General features: G+C 62.0%; 4 protein-coding genes across 6 annotated transcripts; 2 read left to right on the top strand and 2 right to left on the bottom strand.

Moving 5' to 3' along the window:
• Positions 1–128: 128 nt before the first annotated feature.
• Positions 129–5,604, bottom strand: LOC146422479 (vacuolar ATPase assembly protein VMA22-like). Its single transcript, XM_085046501.1, has 9 exons — positions 5,436–5,604; positions 5,145–5,245; positions 4,071–4,174; positions 3,729–3,814; positions 2,498–2,629; positions 1,150–1,284; positions 984–1,119; positions 361–428; positions 129–286 (listed from the first exon to the last, which is right to left on the bottom strand). The coding sequence occupies exons 1-7, from the start codon at positions 5,587–5,589 to the stop codon at positions 1,019–1,021; spliced, it is 813 nt and encodes a 270-aa protein (XP_084902627.1). The 5' UTR covers positions 5,590–5,604; the 3' UTR covers positions 129–286; positions 361–428; positions 984–1,018.
• A 21-nt stretch (positions 5,605–5,625) lies between these two features.
• Positions 5,626–11,904, top strand: LOC146422478 (U3 small nucleolar ribonucleoprotein IMP4-like). The gene is made up of 10 exons (XM_085046523.1): positions 5,626–5,727; positions 6,952–7,060; positions 7,666–7,749; positions 8,682–8,791; positions 9,775–9,907; positions 10,228–10,382; positions 11,100–11,194; positions 11,271–11,341; positions 11,434–11,573; positions 11,772–11,904. Exons 1-9 carry the CDS (start codon positions 5,725–5,727, stop codon positions 11,544–11,546), a joined length of 873 nt encoding a protein of 290 aa, XP_084902649.1. The 5' UTR covers positions 5,626–5,724; the 3' UTR covers positions 11,547–11,573; positions 11,772–11,904.
• LOC146422477 (tyrosine-protein phosphatase non-receptor type 18-like) lies at positions 11,854–13,329 on the bottom strand. The gene is made up of 5 exons (XM_085046581.1): positions 12,897–13,329; positions 12,601–12,656; positions 12,307–12,518; positions 12,158–12,232; positions 11,854–12,026 (listed from the first exon to the last, which is right to left on the bottom strand). Exons 1-5 carry the CDS (start codon positions 12,945–12,947, stop codon positions 11,959–11,961), a joined length of 462 nt encoding a protein of 153 aa, XP_084902707.1. The 5' UTR covers positions 12,948–13,329; the 3' UTR covers positions 11,854–11,958.
• Positions 13,330–14,541: 1,212 nt separating this feature from the next.
• LOC146422476 (vacuolar fusion protein MON1 homolog B-like) lies at positions 14,542–18,040 on the top strand. 3 transcript variants are annotated; one of them, XM_085046411.1, is made up of 6 exons: positions 14,542–14,893; positions 14,948–15,096; positions 15,142–15,454; positions 15,949–16,765; positions 16,858–17,005; positions 17,838–18,040. In XM_085046411.1, the coding sequence occupies exons 1-6, from the start codon at positions 14,617–14,619 to the stop codon at positions 18,018–18,020; spliced, it is 1,887 nt and encodes a 628-aa protein (XP_084902537.1). In that variant the 5' UTR covers positions 14,542–14,616; the 3' UTR covers positions 18,021–18,040. The 3 variants fall into 3 exon arrangements, with proteins under 3 accessions (XP_084902537.1, XP_084902536.1, XP_084902534.1); XM_085046410.1 differs by having other exon boundaries at positions 15,139–15,454; XM_085046408.1 differs by having other exon boundaries at positions 14,948–15,454.
• Positions 18,041–18,453: the final 413 nt, after the last annotated feature.

The raw sequence follows: 18,453 nt of genomic DNA, 5'->3' as shown, positions 1-18,453 counted from the left end.
CAGAGGGACGTGTGACGCCTGGCTGCGGTGACAAACGGGGACAAACGGTGACAAACGGGGACAAACGGGGACAAAGGGACGCGTGGTTGGCACGTGACGGCGGTGACAAATGGCCCTGAGATGGCAGGTTGGGGGCACTGTGGTGGCTTTATTGGGGACACGGGGGGATCCCCCTCGGTGTCACCTGCGGGGTCATCGGTGTCACCTGTTGGGTCATTCAGGTGCTCAGTGTCACCTGTGACGTCCTCGGTGTCACCTGTCGGGTCGTTCAGGTGCTCAGTGTCACCTGTGTGACGTCCTCAGTGTCACCTGTCGGGTCGTTCAGCTGCTCGGTGTCACCTGTGACGTCCTTGGTGTCACCTGCAGTCCTTGGGGACTTGGTGTCACCCACAGGGAGGGTGTCGTGTCGCTGGTGGCAGCTGTGTCACCTGTGAAGGGTCAGCGTGGCCTTGTGTCACCTGTGGGTCACTGTGTCACCCATGTGTGTCCCCATGGATCCCCATGGGTCACAGTCACCCATGTGTGTCCCCGTGGGTCATGGTGTCACCCACAGTGTCCCCATGGATCACAGTGTCACCCATATGTGTCCCGGTGTCCCCCTGTGTCCCCATGTGGGTCACAGTGTCACCCCCATGTGTCCACAGTGTCACCCACAGTGTCCCCCTGTGTCCCCATGGGTCTCAGTGTCACCCCTTGTGTCCCCCTGTGGGTCACAGTGTCACCCACAGTGTCCCCATGGGTCACGGTGTCACCCACATGTGTCCCACAGTGTCCCCCTGTGTCCCTGTGGGTCTCTGTGTCCCCCTCTGTCCCCATGGGTCTCTGTGTCACCCACAGTGTCCCCATGTCAGCTGTGAAGGGTCAGCATGGCCTCATGTCACCTGTGGGTCACTGTGTCACCCACATGTGTCCCACAGTGTCACCTGTGTCCCTGTGGGTCACAATGTCACCCCCAGTGTCACCCCCAGTGTCCCCAGTGTCACCTGCACTCATGTCCTCGGTGTCCTCAGCACTCATGTCACGCTGTCACAGCATCCCCTGTGCTCGCCGTGTCACCCTCGCTGTCCCCTCTGCTCTGGCTGTCCCCAGCTGTCCCCACGGCGGTCTGGCTGTCCCCAGGTGTCCCTGTAGGGGTCTGGCTGTCCCCAGCTGTCCCCATGAGGGTCTGGCTGTCCCCGCTGTCCCCAGCCAGGTGACATTTCTGCCGCAGGAGTTTCCGGTACCGCGTGGCCGCAGCTTCCACGGCAGCCTGGAGCTCGGCCACCTCCACTGCCAGTGTCACCCCTGGGGACAGAGGGGACACCGGGCGGGTCAGGACACCGGTGGGGACAAGGATGTCACCACCTTTGGGACTTGCCCAATTCTGGGGGAATTCTTCATTTTTTTCCCAGATTTGGGATATTCCTAAATGGATTGGTTTGGATCCTCCCAGTTCCTCCCAGTTCCTCCCAGTTCCTCCCAGTTCCTTCCAGTTCCTCCCAGTTCCTCCCAGTTCCTCCCAGTTCCTCCCAGTTTGTCCCAGTTCCTCCCAGTTCCTCCCAGTTTCTCCCAGTTCCTCCCAGTTCCTCCCAGTTTGTCCCAGTTTGTTCCAGTTCCTCCCAGTTTCTCCCAGTTTCCCCCACTTTCTCCCAGTTCCTCCCAGTTCGTCCCAGTTCCTCCCAGTTCGTTCCAGTTCCTCCCAGTTCCTCCCAGTTTCTCCCAGTTTGTTCCAGTTCCTCCCAGTTCCTCCCAGTTTGTCCCAGTTCCTTCCAGTTCATCCCAGTTCCTCCCAGTTCCTCCCAGTTCCTCCCAATTCGTCCCAGTTTGTCCCAGTTCCTCCCAGTTTGTCCCAGTTTGTCCCAGTTCCTCCCAGTTTGTCCCAGTTCCTCCCAGTTCCTCCCAGTTTGTCCCAGTTCCTCCCAGTTTGTTCCAGTTCCTCCCAGTTTCCCCAGTTCCTCCCAGTTCCTCCCAGTTCCTCCCGGTTTGTCCCAGTTCCTCCCAGTTTCCCCAGTTCCTCCCAGTTTGTTCCAGTTCCTCCCAGTTCCTCCCAGTTTGTCCCATTTCCTCCCAGTTCGTCCCAGTTCCTCCCAGTTCCTCCCAGTTTGTTCCAGTTCCTCCCAGTTTGTTCCAGTTGCTCCCAGTTTCTCCCAGTTCCTCCCAGTTCGTCCCAGTTTGTTCCAGTTCCTCCCAGTTTGTCCTAGTTTCTCCCAGTTCCTCCCAGTTCCTCCCAGTTTCTCCCAGTTCATCCCAGTTCCTCCCAGTTTGTCCTAGTTCCTCCCATTTCCTCACATTTCCTCCCAGTTCCTCCCAGTTCCTCCCAGTTTGTTCCAGTTCCTCCAAGTTCCTCCCAGTTCCTCCCAGTTTGTCCCAGTTCCTCCCAGTTTGTCCCAGTTCCTCCTAGTTCTTCCCAGTTCCTCCCAGTTCCTTCCAGTTTGTCCCAGTTCCTCCCAGTTCCTCCCAGTTTCTCCCAGTTCTTCCCAGTTCCTCCCAGTTCCTCCCAGTTTCCCCAGTTCCTCACCCTTCTGGAAGCTTCCCTGGGCCTGCCGCAGACTCGGGGGCACCAGGACCCCAAACCAGCCCAGGGGGTCTGGGGGTGACCTGGGGGGAGGTGATCCTCCCTTCTCTGGGGGTCCTCGGCGCTGCCGCAGCCCTGGGGACAGGGAGAGGTCAGGGAACCCCAAAAATGACACAGGAACCCCAAAAATAACCCAGGAAAACCCCAAAAAATAACCCAGGAGCCCCAAAAAATGACACAGGAACCTCAAAGAATAATCCAGGGACACCAAAAAATAAATCAGGAACCCCAAAAATTACACAGGAACCCCAAAAAATAATCCAGGAACACCAAAAAATAAATCAGGAACCCCAAAAATGACACAGGAACCTCAAAAAATAACCCAGGAACCCTAAAAATTACACAGGGACCCAAAAAAATAATCCAGGGACCCCAAAAATAACCAGGAACACCCCAAAAAATAAGCTAGGAACCCCCAAAAAGTAATCCTGGAACCCCAAAAATAACCCAGGAACCCCAAAAAATAACCCAGGGACCCCAAAAAATAATCCTGGGACCCCAAAAAATAACTAGGAACACCCCAAAAATAACCTAGGGGCCCCAAAAAATAAGCCAGGAACCTCAAAAATTAACCCAGGAACACCTCCAGGACCCCAAATCCCCCTCAGCACCCATGGGTGACATCCTGGGGACACCAAAAATGTCCCCAGCAGCCACAGGGGACATCCTGGGGACACCAAAAATGCCCCCAGAACCCACAGGGGACCCCAAAAATCCCCCCAGCACCATGAGTGACATCTCCTGAACCCCAAATCTGTCCCCAGCACTCATGGGTGACATCCTGGGGACCCCAAAAATGCCCCCAAAACCCACAGGGGACATCCTGGGGACCCCAAATTCCCCCTAGCACCCATGGGTGACATCCTGGGGACACCAAAAATGGCCCCAGCACCCACAGGGGACATCTTGGGGACCCCAAATCTGCCCTCAGCACCCACAGGGGACATCTTGGGGACCCCAAAAATGACTCCAGAACCCCAAAAATGCCCCCAGAACCCACAGGGGACATCCTGGGGACACCAAATCTGCCCACAGGGGACATCCTGGGGACCCCAAATTCCCCCTAGCACCCATGGGTGACATCCTGGGGACCCCAAAAATGCCCACAGGTGACATCCTGGGGACACCAACCACCCACAGGACCCCCAGAAGTGTCACCTCATCCCTTCCTCACCGTCATTTCCCCCCTCCTGGGTGTCCTCGGTGTCACCTCCTGCTCCAGGCACCTCCTCGAAGTGGGGACGTCCCTCCGGGTCCTGCCTGGGGGTGACACGGGGACACGGTGGCACTGCCATCCCCCGGTGTCCCTTTGTCACCGCAGCAGCCCTTTGTCACCTCCCTGCCACCCTTAACCCTCCCTTGATGCCATGGGGGACAGCAGTGTCACCGCCGTGTCACCTCTGGGGACATCCCTGCAGTGTCCCTGATGTCCCCATGGCCCTCCCAGTGTCCCCATGGCCCTTCCAGTGTCCCCGATGTCCCCATGGCCCTCCCAGTGTCCCCACTGTCACCCCACCTGTGGCACACACGCACTCGGGGCACCATGGTGGCTCCGTACTGCAGGGACGAGACGCGGTGACATCCCAGCGAGTAGCGGGCCTGAGCCAGGGACAGCCAGCCCTGCGGGGACAGCGGGGACATTGGGGACAATGGGGACACAGCACAGGGACAGCCACCCCTGCACAGGGACAGCCACCCCTGCGGGGACAGTGGGGACATCGGGGACAATGGGGACAGCAGGGACAATGGGGACAATGGGGACAATGGGGACACAGCACAGGGACAGCCAGCCCTGCAGGAACACTGGGGACATTGGGGACAATGGGGATACAGCACAGGGACAGCCAACCCTGCACAGGGACAGCCAGCCCTGCGGGGACAGTGGGGACATTGGGGACACTACAGGGACAGCCAGCCCTGCGGGGACATTGGGGACATCAGGGACAATGGGGACACAGCACGGGGACAGCCACCCCTGCAGGGACATTGGGGACACTACAGGGACAGCCAGCCCTGCGGGGACAGTGGGGACATCGGGGACAATGGGGACACAGCACGGGGACAGCCAGCCCTGCAGGGACACTGGGGACACTACAGCGACAGCCAGCCCTGTGGGGACAGCAGGGACACTGGGGACACAGCACGGGGACAGCCACCCCTGCAGGGACATTGGGGGCACTGGACAAGGACAGCCACCCCTGGAGGGACACAAGGGGACATGGGGTCATTGAGGGGGACAGAGGGAGGTGACTGTCCCCAGGTGTGTCCCCACAGCAGGTGACTGTCCCCAGGTGTGTCCCCATGCGGTTGGCACATCCCTGTGCTGGGTGACACTCGCCAGGTGTGTCCCTGTGGCAGGTGGCACCTGTGTCCCCATGAGAGGTGAGTGTCCCCATCATGTCACCATCGTGTCCCCTTGTCCCCCGTGTCCCCATGAGGAGCGCTGTGTGTCCCCATGGTGTCCCCATCGTGTCCCCAAGGGCGGTGTGTGTCCCCATGGTGTCCCCACCGTGTCCCCGTGTCCCCAAGGGCGGTGTGTGTCCCCACCGTGTCCCCATGGTGTCCCCACCGTGTCCCCGTGTCCCCTCACCTGCCGCAGCTGCCTCTCCAGCTCCTCCCGGCGCTGCTGCAGCACCTCCAGCGCCTCCATCACCTCCAGCGCCGCCGAGTCCAGCGACAGCGACAGCGACCCTGCGGGGACACCGCTCAGGACCCCAACTGCCACCAAAACCGCCGCGCCCCCCGCCCAGAGACCGCCACAGCTTCCCCTGCTGTCACCCGAGCCCCCGGAGACCCCAAAAACCATCCGGAGACCCCAAAAAAAACCCCAAAAACCCCTCGAACTCCCGCAGCCCTCATCGCTCCCTCATCGCTCCCTCACCGTCCATCGCCGCCGCGGCCTCAGGCCTGCCCCCGCCTCGTCCAATAGGAACCGACCTCGCGCCTTCTCGACCAATCAGCGCGCGCGAAAAGGCGGGAGGCGGGGCTTCGTTGAGGGCAGGCAGCGCTATGGGCTGACGCCGAGCCGCCGCCATCTTGAGTGAGGGCAGGGCAGCGTTTCCCGCCCCTTCCGGCAGCACCGCGCGCTGCGATTGGTCAGCCGGCGCTCGGCCAATGGGAGGCGGCGGTGTTGGGAGGTGCCGGCGTGTGGGGAGAGGAGCGGAGCGGCCATGGTGAGGAGGTTTGGGTCTGGGGGCGCTGGGGCTTCGGGTTGGGCTGTGCGCCTCGTGTCGCGGCGTGTCCCCTCTGTCACATCCCTCAGTGACTCCTCTGATCCCCCTCAGGGCCTCAGTCGTGTCCCTCATCCCTCCCATCTCTCGCTGTCCCCACAACGGGTTTTTCCCCACATTCCCCTCATGTTTCCCTCACGCTTCACCTGGCGACCCTCAATGTCACCGCTGTCCCTCGCCATGTCCCCTCTCTCTCACATCCCTCAGTGGCTCCTCTAACCCCGCTCCAGACCCTCAGTCGTGTCCCACATCCCTCCCATCTCTCGCTGTCCCCACAACCGGCCCTTCCCCACATCTCCCTCATGTGTGTCCCTCAGTGTCACCGCTGTCCCTCGCCGTGTCCCCTCTGTCACATCCCTCGGTGGCTCCTCTAATCCCCCTCAGAGCCTCTATCGTGTCCCACATCCCTCCCATCTCTCTCTGTCCCTTCCCCACATCCCTGCCATGTGTCCCTCACACTTCACCTGGTGTCCCCCGATGTCACCGCTGTCCCTCGCCGTGTCCCCTCTGTCTCACATCCCTCAGTGACTCCTCTAATCCCCCTCCAGACCCTCAATCGTGTCCCACATCCCTCCCATCTCTCGCTGTCCCCACAACGGGTTTTTCCCCACATCTCCCTCATGTGTCCCTCAATGTCACCGCTGTCCCTCGCCGTGTCCCCTCTGTCTCACATCCTTCAGTGGCTCCTCTAATCCCCCTCAGGGCCTCAATCGTGTCCCTCATCCCTCCCATCTCTCGCTGTCCCCACAACCGGCCCTTCCCCACATCTCCCTCATGTGTGTCCCTCAGTGTCACCGCTGTCCCTCGCCGTGTCCCCTCTGTGTCACACCCCTCAATGACTCCTCTAATCCCTCTCCAGACCCTCAATCGTGTCCCACGTCCCTCCCAATTCTCGCTGTCCCTTCCCCACATCCCTGCCATGTGTCCCCCGATGTCCCCTCATGTGTCCCCCGATGTCACCGCTGTCCCTCTCCGTGTCCCCTCTGTGTCACATCCCTCTAGGGCTCCTCTAATCCCCCTCTAGAGCCTCAATCGTGTCCCACATCCCTCCCATCTCTCGCTGTCCCTTCCCCACATCCCCGCCATATGTCCCCCGATGTCCCCCAATGTGTCCCCCGATGTCACGGCTGTCCCCCGCGGTGTCACGGCTGTCCCCTGGTGTCGCAGCTGCGCCGGCAGGCCCGGGAGCGCCGGGAGTACCTGCAGCGAAGAGCTCGGGAGCAGCAGCAGCGGCGGCAGCAGGAGAGGAAGGAGAGCCTGAGGAGGGCGCTGGAAGGTACGGGGAAAAGGGGAAAAATGGGGTGAAAGAGAGAAATTAGGGGTTGGGAGAGGGAAAAAGGGGAAAAAAGGGATGAAAGGGATAAAATAGGGGTTGGGAGAGAGAAAAAGGGGATGAAAAAGGGATAAAAAAGGAAAAAAAGGGATGAAATAGGGGTTGGGAGAGGGAAAAGGGGATGAAAGAGGGAAAAAGGGGATAAAAGAGGGGTTGGGAGAGGGAAAAAGGAATAAATGAGGAGAAAAAGGGAGAAAAGAGGGGTTGGGAGAGAGAAAAGGGGGATAAAAGAGGGTTTGGGAGGGGAAAAAGGGATAAAAGAGGGGTTGGGAGAGGGAAAAAGGGATAAAAGAGGCAGTAAAGAGGAGCTGGGAGGAATTTTGGGGGTTTAAAGGGGATTTGGGAAGGGTTCAGGTGGTGTTAAAGGGGGTTCGGGGAGATACATGAGAGTTTGGGAGATTAAAGAGAATTTGAGGGGATTTGGTGATGTTTGAGGTTGTTAAAAAAGGGGTTGAGGTGGAGGATTTGGGGTTCATTTGGGGCTGGGAGTGTATTTAGGGTCCGGGGTGTTTGAAATGGGGTGATTTAGGGTTTTTCTCTCCCCCCAGAGAATCGCCTGCTGCCCACCGAGCTGCGGCACGAAGCGTTGGCACTGCAGAAGGAGCTGGAGTTTGATTTCGATGCGCCAGGGGGTGAGTGGGACCCCAAATTGGGGAGAAAAACCCCAAATTGGGGAGAAAAACCCCAAATTGTGGGGAGTGGGACCCCAAACTGGGGAAAAAAAGCCCAAACTGGGGAGAAAAACCCCAAATTGGGGGGAAAAACCCAAACTGGGGAGAAAAACCCAAACTGGGGAGAAAAACCCCAAACTGGGGGAAAAAAACCCAAATTGGGGAGAAAAACCTCAAATTGGGGGGAAAAAACCCAGACTGGGGGGAAAAACCCCAAACTGTGGGGAGAAAAACCCCGAATTGGGGAGAAAAACCCCAAATTGTGGGGAGGAAAACCCCAAATTGTGGAGAAAAACCCCAAATTGTGTGGAGTGGGACCTCAAATTGGGGAGAAGAACACCAAACTGGGGAGAAAAACCCCAAATTGTGGGGAGTGGGAACCCCAAACTGGGGAGAAAAACCCCAAATTGGGGAGAAAAACCCAAATCGTGGGGAGTGGGACCCCAAATTGGGGAGAAATGTGGGGAGAAAAACCCCAAGTTGGGGAGAAAAATCCAAAATTGCGGGGAGTGGGACCCTCAAATTGGGGAGGAAAACCCCAAATTGGGGGGAAAAACCCCAAATTGTGGGGAGTGGAGTTACCCCCCAAAACCAGGTGTAACCACCCCAAAAAAGCAGCTGATCTCAGATTTAGGATCAAATTTCCCACATTTCCCCCCAGATTATATTTGGGTTTTTAATTCCTCCCCAAATAAGATTAAATTCACCCCAAAAAGAGGAGGAATTTACATCAATACACACAAATTTGATCCATTTTCCCCCGGAAGCGAGTGACACAATTGTCCCCAATGTCCCCAAACCAGCGTGGGCGGGGCCGCGGTGGGCGGGGCTAGGTTGAGAAGGGGCGTGGCCATGATGAGAAGGGGCGTGGCCTGAGCAAGCCCCTCCCCCAGACGCTGCCAGCAGCCATGATGACGAGTACAGGTGGGCGGGGCTGGAGCCGCCCAAGGTGATGGTGACAACGTCGCGCGACCCCAGTGCCCGCCTGCGGCTCTTCGCCAAGGTGGGTGTGCCCGGTGGGCGTGGCCTGAGCTGGGTGGGGCGGTGGGTGTGGCCAGGTGAGTGTGGCATGTTCTGGGGATGGGCGTGGTCTGATCTGGGTGGGGCAGTAGGTGGGGCCGGCTGGGCGTGGCCTGTTCTGGGTGTGATTGTGGGTGTGGTCGGGTGGGCGTGACCTGATCTAGGTGGGGCGATGGATGTGGCCGGGTGGGTGTGGCATTCTATGGGTGGGGCAGGGTGGGTGTGGTATGTTGTATGGTCTGGTGGGTGTGGCCTGTTCTGGGTGTGGCCGGGTGGGCGTGGTCTGTTCTGGGTGTGGCAGTGGGTGTGACCTCTTCTGGGTGGGGTGGTGGGTGTGGTCAGGGGTGGGGCATGGCCTGAGCTGGATGGGACTGTGGGTGGGGCCGGGTGGGTGTTGCCGCCTCTGGGTGTGGTCTGATGGGCGTGGCCTGTTCTGGGTGTGGCAGTGGGTGTGGCCGGGTGGAAGTGGCCTGTTTTGTGTGTGGCCGGGTGGGCGTGGCATGTTGTGGATGGGGCAGTGGGCATGGCAGGGGTGGGCGTGGCCTGTTCTGGGTGTGGTCTGGTGGGCGTGGCCTGTTATGTGTGGGGTTCAAGTAGCTGGGGCGGTGGGTGTGGCCATGCACGTGAATGGGCGTGGCCTAATTAACCCCCTGACCCCACCCCCTGTGACTGCCCTAACAGGGGCGTGGCTTTGGGGCTGGGCGTGGCCGGAAAAGTGGGCGGGGCTTAGTTGGCCCCACCCCACGGGGCTTTGCTGGAGCTGGGCTATTTGTGGGCGTGGTCTGGATGTGGGCGTGGCTCCCAAATTTGGGTGAAAGGGGCGGGGCCTGGCATGGGCGTGTCCCTTTTAATGGGCCATTCGGGTGACACAGAAAGGTGACTTTGGGGACACAACGCTGAGCGGGTGGGACACTCAGTGGGCGTGTCCCGGCCCGGTGGGCGTGTCCCCTGACCCCGCCCCCTCAGGAGCTGTGCCTGCTGTTCCCCGGGGCGCGGCGGATGAACCGCGGCCGCGCCGAGCTGGGCGCGCTGGTGGGAGCCTGCCGGGCAGCGGGGGTCACTGACCTGCTGGTGGTGCACGAGACCCGCGGGAGGCCTGGTCAGTGCGGGGGGGGAAGGGTGGGGCTGGGAAGGGGTGGGGCTTGGAGGATTTGAATAATGGGTGGGGCTTGGAGGGAAAAGGTGGGGAGGAAGTGGGTGGGGCTAGGAAGGGGGTGGGGCTAATAGGATTTGCATAATGGGCGGGGCTTGGAGGGAAAAGGTGTGGTCAGAGATTGGGATGTTCCCTTTTGGGGGTGTGGTCTCCTCAGAGGAGGTGTGGCTTAAAGGAATGGGTGTGGTCAATGCAAAACTGGGCGTGGCTTTGCAAAGGGGGTGTGGCTTGTTTGGGGGCGTGGCCTGACCAAGCCCCGCCCCCAGACGGGCTGACAGTGTCCCACCTGCCCCACGGCCCCACGGCGTTCTTCACGCTGAGCGGGGCGGTGCTGCGGCAGGAGGTCGGGGGGCTCGGGGGAGCCCCCCTGGCTGCCCCCCACCTGCTGCTGCTGCGGCTGGACTCTGCCCTCGGACAGAGGGTATGGCCAGGGGGACAGCTGGGGACAGTGGGGACAGCCAGGGGACAAAGGGGGACACAGCTGGGGGGGTGTGAGGGGATGCGGGGGAATTGCTGGGGAGGCACTGGGGGAGTGGGGGACATGGGGGCAATGGGGACACTGGGGGGAAGGGACACTGATTGGGAAATGGGGACACTGGGGAGCAATGGGGACATTGAGTGGGAAATGGGGACACTGGGGGGACAGTGGGGACATTGGGGGCAATGGGGACACTGGGGGCAATGGGGACATGGGGGGGGCAATGGGGACATTGGGGGGCAATGGGGACATTGGGGGGCAGTGGGGACACTGCGGGGGGAAGGGGACACTGATTGGGAAATGGGGACATGGGGGGACAGTGGAGACACTGGGAAATAGGGACACTGAATGGGAAATGGGGACACTGGGGAGCAATGGGGACATTGAGTGAGAAATGGGGACACTGGGGGGACAGTGGGGACATTGGGGGGCAGTGGGGACACTGGGGGGCAATTGGGACACTGAATGGGAAATGGGGACACTGCGGGGGACAATGGGGACACTGGGGGGCGATGGGGACCCTGCAGGGCAATGGCGACATTGAGTGGGAAATGGGGACACTGGGGGGGCAATGGGGACACTGTGGGGCAATGGGGACACCGTGGGGTGACACAGGAGGTCCCAGGGCTGGGCTGACCCCTGCGTCCCTTTCACCCCCAGGTGGGAACCATCCTGAAGCACCTCTTCCCCGTCCCTCGCCCCGACAGCCGCCGCGTGGTGACATTCGCCAACGAGGATGACGTCATCCTAGTGCGGTGGGTGACGCTTGGGGACACGGGGACAGGGCCAGACCCCCCTGCCAGACCCCCTTGTGACACTCCCTCCCCACAGGAACCACACTTACCGGCGCAAGGGGAGGACGGTGGAGCTGGAGGAGGTGGGACCGCGGTTCCAGCTGCGCCGTGAGTGTCCCCAGCTGTCCCCAACGCCCCTAACGGGTGTCCCCGGGTGTCCCCAGCTGTCCCCAACCCTCCCCCCGTGTCCCTTTTTCCAGCCTACCTGATCCGCCTGGGCACGCTGGAGCAGGGTGACGCCGCCGACGTGGAGTGGCGCTGGCACCCTTACACTGCCACCGCCGCCAAGCGCCACCTGCTCAGTGCCACCTGAGCCCCCAGGACCCCCCAAATCACCCACCTGGGACCCCCAGGACCCCCCAAATCACCCACCTGGGACCCCCAGGAGCCTCCAAATCACCTGGGAGCCTCCAAATCACCCACCTGGGACCCCCAGGACCCTCCAAATCACCCACCTGGGACCCCCAGGACCCCCCAAACCACCCACCTGGGACCCCCAGGACCCTCCAGATCACCTAGGACCCCCCAAATCACCCACCTGAGACCCCCCAGGCAGGTGGGACCCCCCTGGAGTGGGCAGCCGGGGACCCCCCTGAGCCCCCTCCCCAGGCACGTGTGGGTCTGGCAGGAAATCAGTTTTTATTTGTAAGAATAAATCTGTTTTTTGGGTATTTTGGGCTCGGTGAGGAGCGGTCAGAGTCTGCCGGGGTGGTCAGCTTCCCCCCTCACACCCTGGACCACTCAGCCGGGGGATCCCGCGGCCCCTTGGGCTTCCCGATGCGGAAATTAAACCCTGGGAGGGGACAAGGGGACAGTCATAGAGGGAAATTAAACCCTGGAGGGGACAAGGGGACGATGATGTCCCTCCTGAACCCCACCGGACACCAGAGCCCCCCAAACCCCCCCCAGGACCCCCATGCTCACCGAGGCAGGGACCACTGGCAGGCTCCGTGGTGGGGGTCACCACCTCGTAGGCGCCGTCAGTGGGTCTGGGGGAGCCTGAGGGAGGATTTGGGGTCAGAAATCTCCATTTTTGGGACCCCCAAAAACCCCCCCAGGTCACCCCAACTCACCCGCCGGGCTGGGGGAGGGGCGGCGCACGGGGCTCCCCGGCAGCGAGCACGTGCCCGAGGGGGCGGAGTCTCGCCCGAAAGGGGCGTGGTCTCGGTCGGAGGGGGCGGGGCTTCTCCCCGAGGCTCCTCCCCCTCGGCGGGGCTTGTTGACCACGGCGTAGGTGACATCCATGGCGGGGGGCGCGGGGGGCTCGGCTGGCACCGACACGCTCCTGGGGGGCGACAGAGGAGAAGGGAAGGACCCCCGATCCGGGTCACCTGTCCGCGTCACCTGTCCCCATCCCCAGGACTCACCTGAGCAGCGTGGGCCGCAGAGCCCGGCGGGCGACAGCGTCCTGGTACAGGGGGGACTGGGGAGGGCAGGGGGTCACCCGGAGCCCCCCGAGTGGAGGCTACCGGAGCTCCCGCGACCCCCCAACCTCTCGGGGACCCCCCCAGGCCAGCCGGGTCCCTTCTGTCACTTCCCTTTTCGGCGGGCAGGAAGTGTCGCAGCCGCCCTCGTGCCCCCACCCCGCCCCGGATGGCCCTGAGCGCCGGGCTGTCCCCCCAGAGTCCCTGCGGTGTCACCGAGCTCCCTGTCCCCTCCTCACCTGCACCCCGCGCGCCAGGCTGAGGTGGCCGGGGGGCGGCGGAGCTGCCATCGGGGGGTCCTGGGCGGCTCCGGGGGGGTCTCAGGTGTGCTGGGGGGACGGAGGGGACATGGGGGGTTTTTCTGTCCCCAAGCCCCTCCCTCCCCCGGTGGGAGCTCCGCCCCTGGGCTGGGCGCGAGCTGGGGGGGCTAAACCCCCCCTGGGGAGTCCCTGTGGCACCTTTAGGGCATCCTGAAGGGCCCTGGGGGTCCCTATAGGTGCTGTGGCGTCTGGGAGGATTGTTTAGGGGCTCTATGGGGCTTTTTGGGGTCCCTATAGAGCCTATAGAGCCTCGTTCAGAGCCCCCCAGAGCCCCTGTAGAGCCTTTTAGGGTCCTTATGGATCCTATAGTCTCTGCAGTGCTGCGTGGATCCCCTAAAGCTCTTCAGGGGTGCTTATAGAACCTTCAGGGTCCCCTAAAGCTCTTTAAGGGACACCTATAGAACCTTCAGGGACCCCTAAAGCTCTTCATGGGGTGCCTATAGAACCTTTAGGGTCCTCTAAAGCTCCTCGGGTGGCACCTATAGAGCCTTTAGGGTCCCCTAAAGCTCTTCAGGGGACACCTATAGAACCTTCAAGGTCCCCTAAAGCTCTTCAGGGGGTACTTATAGAACCTTTAGGGTCCCCTAAAGCTCTTAGGGGTGCCTATAGAACCTTTAGGGTCCCCTAAAGGTCCTCGGGGTGGGGGCTAATAGAACCTTTAGGGTCACCTAAAGCTCTCTAGGCTCACCTAAAGGTTCTCTAGGGTGCCTATAGAACCTTTAGGATCCCCTACAGCTCTTCAGGGTGTTTATAGAACCTTGAGGGTCCCCTAAAGCTCCCCGGGGGACACCTATAGAACCTTTAGGGTCCCCTAAAGCTCTTTGGCATGCCTATGGAACCTTCAGGGTCCCCTAAAGCTCTTCAGGAGGTGCCTATAGAACCTTTAGGGTCCCCTAAATCTCTCCGGGGTGCCTGTAGAACCTTTAGGTTCCCCTAAAACTCTTTGGGGTGCTTATAGAACCTTTAGGGTCCCCTAAAGCTCTTCAGGGGACACCTATAGAACCCTTAGGGTCCCCTAAAGCCCCCCGGTGTCCCTATAGAGCTCCTATAGGGTCCTGCAGGAGGAGCCATACAGCCCTAAAGGTCCCATATGGCCCTCGTGACGTCACGCAGGGGCGGGGCCAGGCTCCCGCAGCCCCCACGTGGGTCCCTCTGGCCCCGCCCCTTGTCACGAGGCGCTGAGTGGCCCGGCCCCGCCCCCGAGTGACGTCACAAGGGAGTCACGCGGGGAAAACCCGCCGAAAGGGGCGTCACCCCCTAAACCCCGCCCCCTTCCTCCTCCTCCCGTTTGCCGATTGGTCGACGCGCGGAGGCCCCGCCCCCTTCCCCCGCGCCGGGCGCTGATTGGCTGGGCGGGCGGCGCGGTGACGTCACGGGGCGCGCGGCGCGGCGGGCCCGGAAGCGGCGGTGGCGGCGGGAGCGCGAGCGCGGCCGGTGAGCGCGCGGGGCGGGGACAGCGCGGGGGCGGGGCTAAGGGGCGGGCACGGGTGGGGGCGGGGCTACCGGGGGGGCGGGGCCGGGCGGGGAGGGGGCGGCGGGGGGGCGATCCTGCCGGAGGGCCGTGACGCCATCTGAGTGTCGCCGCGCTGGGAATGAGGAGGAGGAGGACAAGGATGTGGCAGCGGTGGTGACAGCCGCGATGTCCCTGGCGTGCCACCCCGGTGAGGAGGAGGAGGTGGCAGTGGCCGTGACATCGGCAGGTGGCCCATGTGGCAAGGATGAGGATGTGGTGGCAGCAGTGACAGCAGGAGCGGCCACGATGTCCCAGGGGTGTCATCCTAGTGCAGAGGAGGAGGTGACCACAGCGGTGACGTCCCTGGGGTGTCCCCCCACTGGGGATGAGCAGGTGACAGCAGAGGTGACAGCAGCAGTGACATCCCCAAGCTGTCAACCCAGTGAGGAGGAGGAGATGACCATGGGTGTGGTTGTTGGGGTTGGGGGTGGGGTGTGGTTGTTGGGGTGGGGGGTGGCGGCAGTGACATCCCCACAGAGTCCCCCTGTTGGGGATGAAGAGGAGGTGACAGCAGCAGTGACATCCCCAGCGTGTCACCACAATGAGGAGGAGGAGGCGACAGCAGTGGTGACATCCCCAGCGTGTCACCCCAATGAGGAGGAAGAGGTGACAACGGCGGTGACATCCTCAGCGTGTCACCCCAATGAGGAGGAGGAGGAGGAGGTGACAGCGGCAGTGACATCCCCAGGGTGTCACCCCGGTGAGGAGGAGGAGGAGGTGACGGCGGCGGTGACAGCGGCGGCGGCCACGTCAGCCCCAGGCGGGCGGCGCGGCGCGGACGAGGACGTGGCGGCCGCCGGCTGGCGAGCGCGGCGCAAGCACGTGTTCGTGCTCAGCGAGGCCGGCAAGCCCATCTACTCCCGGCACGGCAACGAGGAGGGGCTGGCGGCCACCATGGGGGTCATGATGGCCCTCGTGTCCTTCATCCAGAGCGGCGGCAACGCCATCCGCGCCATCTGCTCCGGTACGGGGCCGCGGGGTGGACGTGGGGTCCCCAAATTGACGCAGAGCCACCCATGGGTGTCCCCAAAGCTGTACAGCCCTGCCCTCAGGTGTCACTGAATAGCCCCCACAGGTACAGCCGTCCCACCTGGGTACAGTCCTCTCCCAACACAACCCAAAACCACCTCTCCCAGGTACAGCTGAGTGTACCAAAACAGCCCTGCCAGGTACAAGCAACCCCCCAAAACTCACTTCCCTCCAAAATCTCCTCTTGGGTACTGCCACCTTCCCTGCTTTGTCACAGCCGCTCTTCAAAAACAGCCACACTCCCCAAAATCTTTTCCCGCCCCAAACCTCCTCTCGGGTACTGCCACCCCTCCCAAGAAACAACCTGCCTTGTCGCAGCCACTCTCCAAAAACAACCACACCCTCCAAAACAACCCTCCTCCCGAAACACCCATCCCCGCAGCCCCTCGGGGTCACCCGTGTGACCGCCTGTCCCCTGTCTCCCCGCAGAGGACCGCACGCTGGTGTTCGAGCAGCGCGGCCCGCTGCTGCTGGTGTCCGTGTCCCGCACTCGGCAGTCGGCGGCGCAGCTGCGGCGGGAGCTGGCGTTCGTTCACGAGCAGATCCTGTCGCTGCTGACCCGCGGCGGCATCGCCCGCGTCTTCGCCCGCCGCCGCGGCTTCGACCTCCGCCGGCTGCTGGCGGGCGCCGAGGCCGTGCTGGACCGGCTGCTCTGCGGGGCCGCGGCGGACGGGCGGCTGCTGCTGGGGGCAGCCCGCTGCCTGCCCCTTCCCGGGGGGCTCCGCCGGGCGGTGTCCGGAGCTCTGCGCCGCGCCGCCGCCGCTGCCCGCCCCGCGCCCGCTCTGGCCGTGCTGGCGGCCCGGGGACGCCTGGTGACAGCGGCGCGACAGCGAGCGCTGGCAGAGGGCGGGCGGCTCTGCGCCAGCGATCTCCACCTGCTGCTCAACCTGCTGGGCGGCGGGGCGGGCGCGGGGGCGGGCGAGGTGTGGACCCCCGTGTGTCTGCCCCGCTTCAACCCCGACGGGTATTTCTACGCCTACGCGGCGCGGCTGGGCGAGGAGGAGGAGGATGGCGTGACGCTGATCCTGCTGTCCACGGAGCGCGAAGGTTTCTACGCGGCGGCGGCGTGCCGGCGGCAGCTGGAGGACACGCTGCGGGCGCAGGGCTGGCTGGCGGAGCTGGCGGCGGCCGTGCGCGGCGGAGCGGGGTACGGCCCGTCCCGCCCCGGCGCACCGGAGCTCCGGCACTTCCTCTACAAGCCCTTGGAGGGGCCGGAGGAGATGCAGCAGCTGCCGCAGTTCACCAGGTGCGGGGATGCGGGGACACGGCGGGATGGGGAGGGTGGGTGGCGCCGGTGTTCAGGTGACAGCCGTGTCACCTCATCCCTCGTGGCTGCAGCCCCGAGCTGGAGGAGCCCTACACCAGCGAGGAGGAGCAACACCGGCTTTTCGACCTGTACCACTACCTGCACAGCCGCGTGCACAGCCCGCACCGACCCCTGCGCCTGCTCTACCATGTGGCCGAGAAGGAAACGCTGCTGGCCTGGGTGAGCCGTGGGAGGGGAGTGGTCAGCAGGGTCCGGAGTTAACAGAAAGCAGCTCTGGCAGTAGGTTTGAGTTAGCAGAGAGTGCTGCCGTGAGTAGATTATGGAGTTCATGGGTCTCACTGGCTGGTGGTGGCTGTCAGGAGGTCCCAGAATTAGTAGGATACTCACTGGTGGTGTGGTCAATAGGTCCTGGAATTAATAGGATGCTCACTGGTGGTGGCTGTCAGGAGGTCCCATAATAAATGGGATGCTCACTGGTGGTGTTGTCAGTACATCCCAGAGTTAATGGGATGCTCACTGATGGTGTGGTCAGTAGGTCCCACAGTTAATGGGATACTCACTAATGGTGTGGTCAGTAGGTCCCAGAATTAATGGGATGCTTACTGATGGTGCCATCAGTAGGTCCCATAATTAATGGGATGCTCACTAGCAGTGTGATCAGTAGGTCCCACAGTTAATCAGGTACTCATTGGTGGAGTGGTCAGTGGGTCCCAGAATTAATGGGATGCTCACTGGGCAGTGTGGTCAGTAGGTCCCAGAATTAATGGGATGCTCACTGATGGTGTGGTCAGTAGGTCCCAGAATTAATGGGATGCTTCCTGATGGTGCCATTAGTAGGTCAGTAGATCTCAGAGTTAATGGGTTGCTCACTGGGCAGTGTGGTCAGTAGGTCCCACAGTTAATGGGATGCTCACTGGCAGCATGGTCAGCAGGTCCCACAGTTAATGGGATACTCACTGGGCAGCCTGGTCAGCAGGTCCCACAGTTAATGGGATACTCACTGATGGTGTGGTCAGTCAGTCCCTGAGTTAACAGGCATGGATTCCCGCAGGTGACCAGCAAGTTTGAGCTGTACAGCTGCTTCAGCCCGCTGGTGACGAAGGCGGGCGCCATCGCCGTGCTGACCAAGCTGCTGCGCTGGCTCAAGAAGGAGGAGGACTGGCTGTTCATCCGCTACCCAGCACCGTTCTGTGCTGCTCCTGCACGCCCCGAGGGGCCGGAGCCCGAGGGTTGAAAATAAACACTGAGACCCTGGGGAGAGTCCTGAGTCCGAGGGGACCGGGGGGTGAGGGGACAGGGGGACACATCGTGAGGGGACAGGGGGACACATCCTAGGGGGTGAGGGGACAGGGACACATCGTGAGGGGTGAGGGGACAGGGGGACACATCCTGAGGGGTGAGGAGAGATGGGGCAGAGAAAGGGAGAAAGAGAACCAAAAATGAGAGGAATGTGGGGCAGAGAAGGGGGGAAAGAGAACCAAAAATGAGAGAAATGTGGGGCAGAAAACAGGGAGGAAAGCTGGCAGGAAAGGTGGGTGAGAGGTGAGAGGTGAGGGGATGGAGGGAGGAGAGATGGGGCAGAGAAAGGGGGAAAGAGAACCGAAAATGAGAGGCATGTGGGGCAGAAAACGGGGAGAAAAGCTGGCAGGAAAGGTGGGTAAGAGGTG

The sequence above is a fragment of the Lichenostomus cassidix genome, unplaced genomic scaffold (assembly GCF_008360975.1).
Source record: "Lichenostomus cassidix isolate B80296 unplaced genomic scaffold, HeHo_3.0 HiC_scaffold_40, whole genome shotgun sequence".
NCBI classification, from domain to species: domain Eukaryota; kingdom Metazoa; phylum Chordata; class Aves; order Passeriformes; family Meliphagidae; genus Lichenostomus; species Lichenostomus cassidix.
The sequence above is the reverse complement of the archived record's forward strand: the minus strand, read 5'-3'. Positions and strand labels throughout refer to the sequence as shown.

Excerpts from the sequence above, each read along its gene's own strand:
- LOC146422479 (XM_085046501.1), bottom strand. The coding sequence starts at position 5,589 with ATGGCGGCGGCTCGGCGTCAGCCCATAGCGCTGCCTGCCCTCAACGAA. Across the intron at positions 5,246-5,435 it reads GGCCGCGGCGGCGATGGACG|GGTCGCTGTCGCTGTCGCTG; the intron begins GTGAGGGAGCGA and ends GTGTCCCCGCAG. Across the intron at positions 3,815-4,070 it reads CGAGTGCGTGTGTGCCACAG|GCAGGACCCGGAGGGACGTC; the intron begins GTGGGGTGACAG and ends TGTCACCCCCAG.
- LOC146422477 (XM_085046581.1), bottom strand. The coding sequence starts at position 12,947 with ATGGCAGCTCCGCCGCCCCCCGGCCACCTCAGCCTGGCGCGCGGGGTG. Across the intron at positions 12,657-12,896 it reads GCCTGGCGCGCGGGGTGCAG|TCCCCCCTGTACCAGGACGC; the intron begins GTGAGGAGGGGA and ends TGCCCTCCCCAG. Across the intron at positions 12,233-12,306 it reads CCCCTCCCCCAGCCCGGCGG|GCTCCCCCAGACCCACTGAC; the intron begins GTGAGTTGGGGT and ends ATCCTCCCTCAG.
- LOC146422476 (XM_085046408.1), top strand. The coding sequence starts at position 14,617 with ATGTCCCTGGCGTGCCACCCCGGTGAGGAGGAGGAGGTGGCAGTGGCC. Across the intron at positions 14,894-14,947 it reads TGAGGAGGAGGAGATGACCA|CGGCAGTGACATCCCCACAG; the intron begins TGGGTGTGGTTG and ends GGTGGGGGGTGG. Across the intron at positions 15,455-15,948 it reads CATCCGCGCCATCTGCTCCG|AGGACCGCACGCTGGTGTTC; the intron begins GTACGGGGCCGC and ends GTCTCCCCGCAG.
- LOC146422478 (XM_085046523.1), top strand. Across the intron at positions 9,908-10,227 it reads CGAGACCCGCGGGAGGCCTG|ACGGGCTGACAGTGTCCCAC; the intron begins GTCAGTGCGGGG and ends CCCCGCCCCCAG. Across the intron at positions 10,383-11,099 it reads ACTCTGCCCTCGGACAGAGG|GTGGGAACCATCCTGAAGCA; the intron begins GTATGGCCAGGG and ends TTTCACCCCCAG.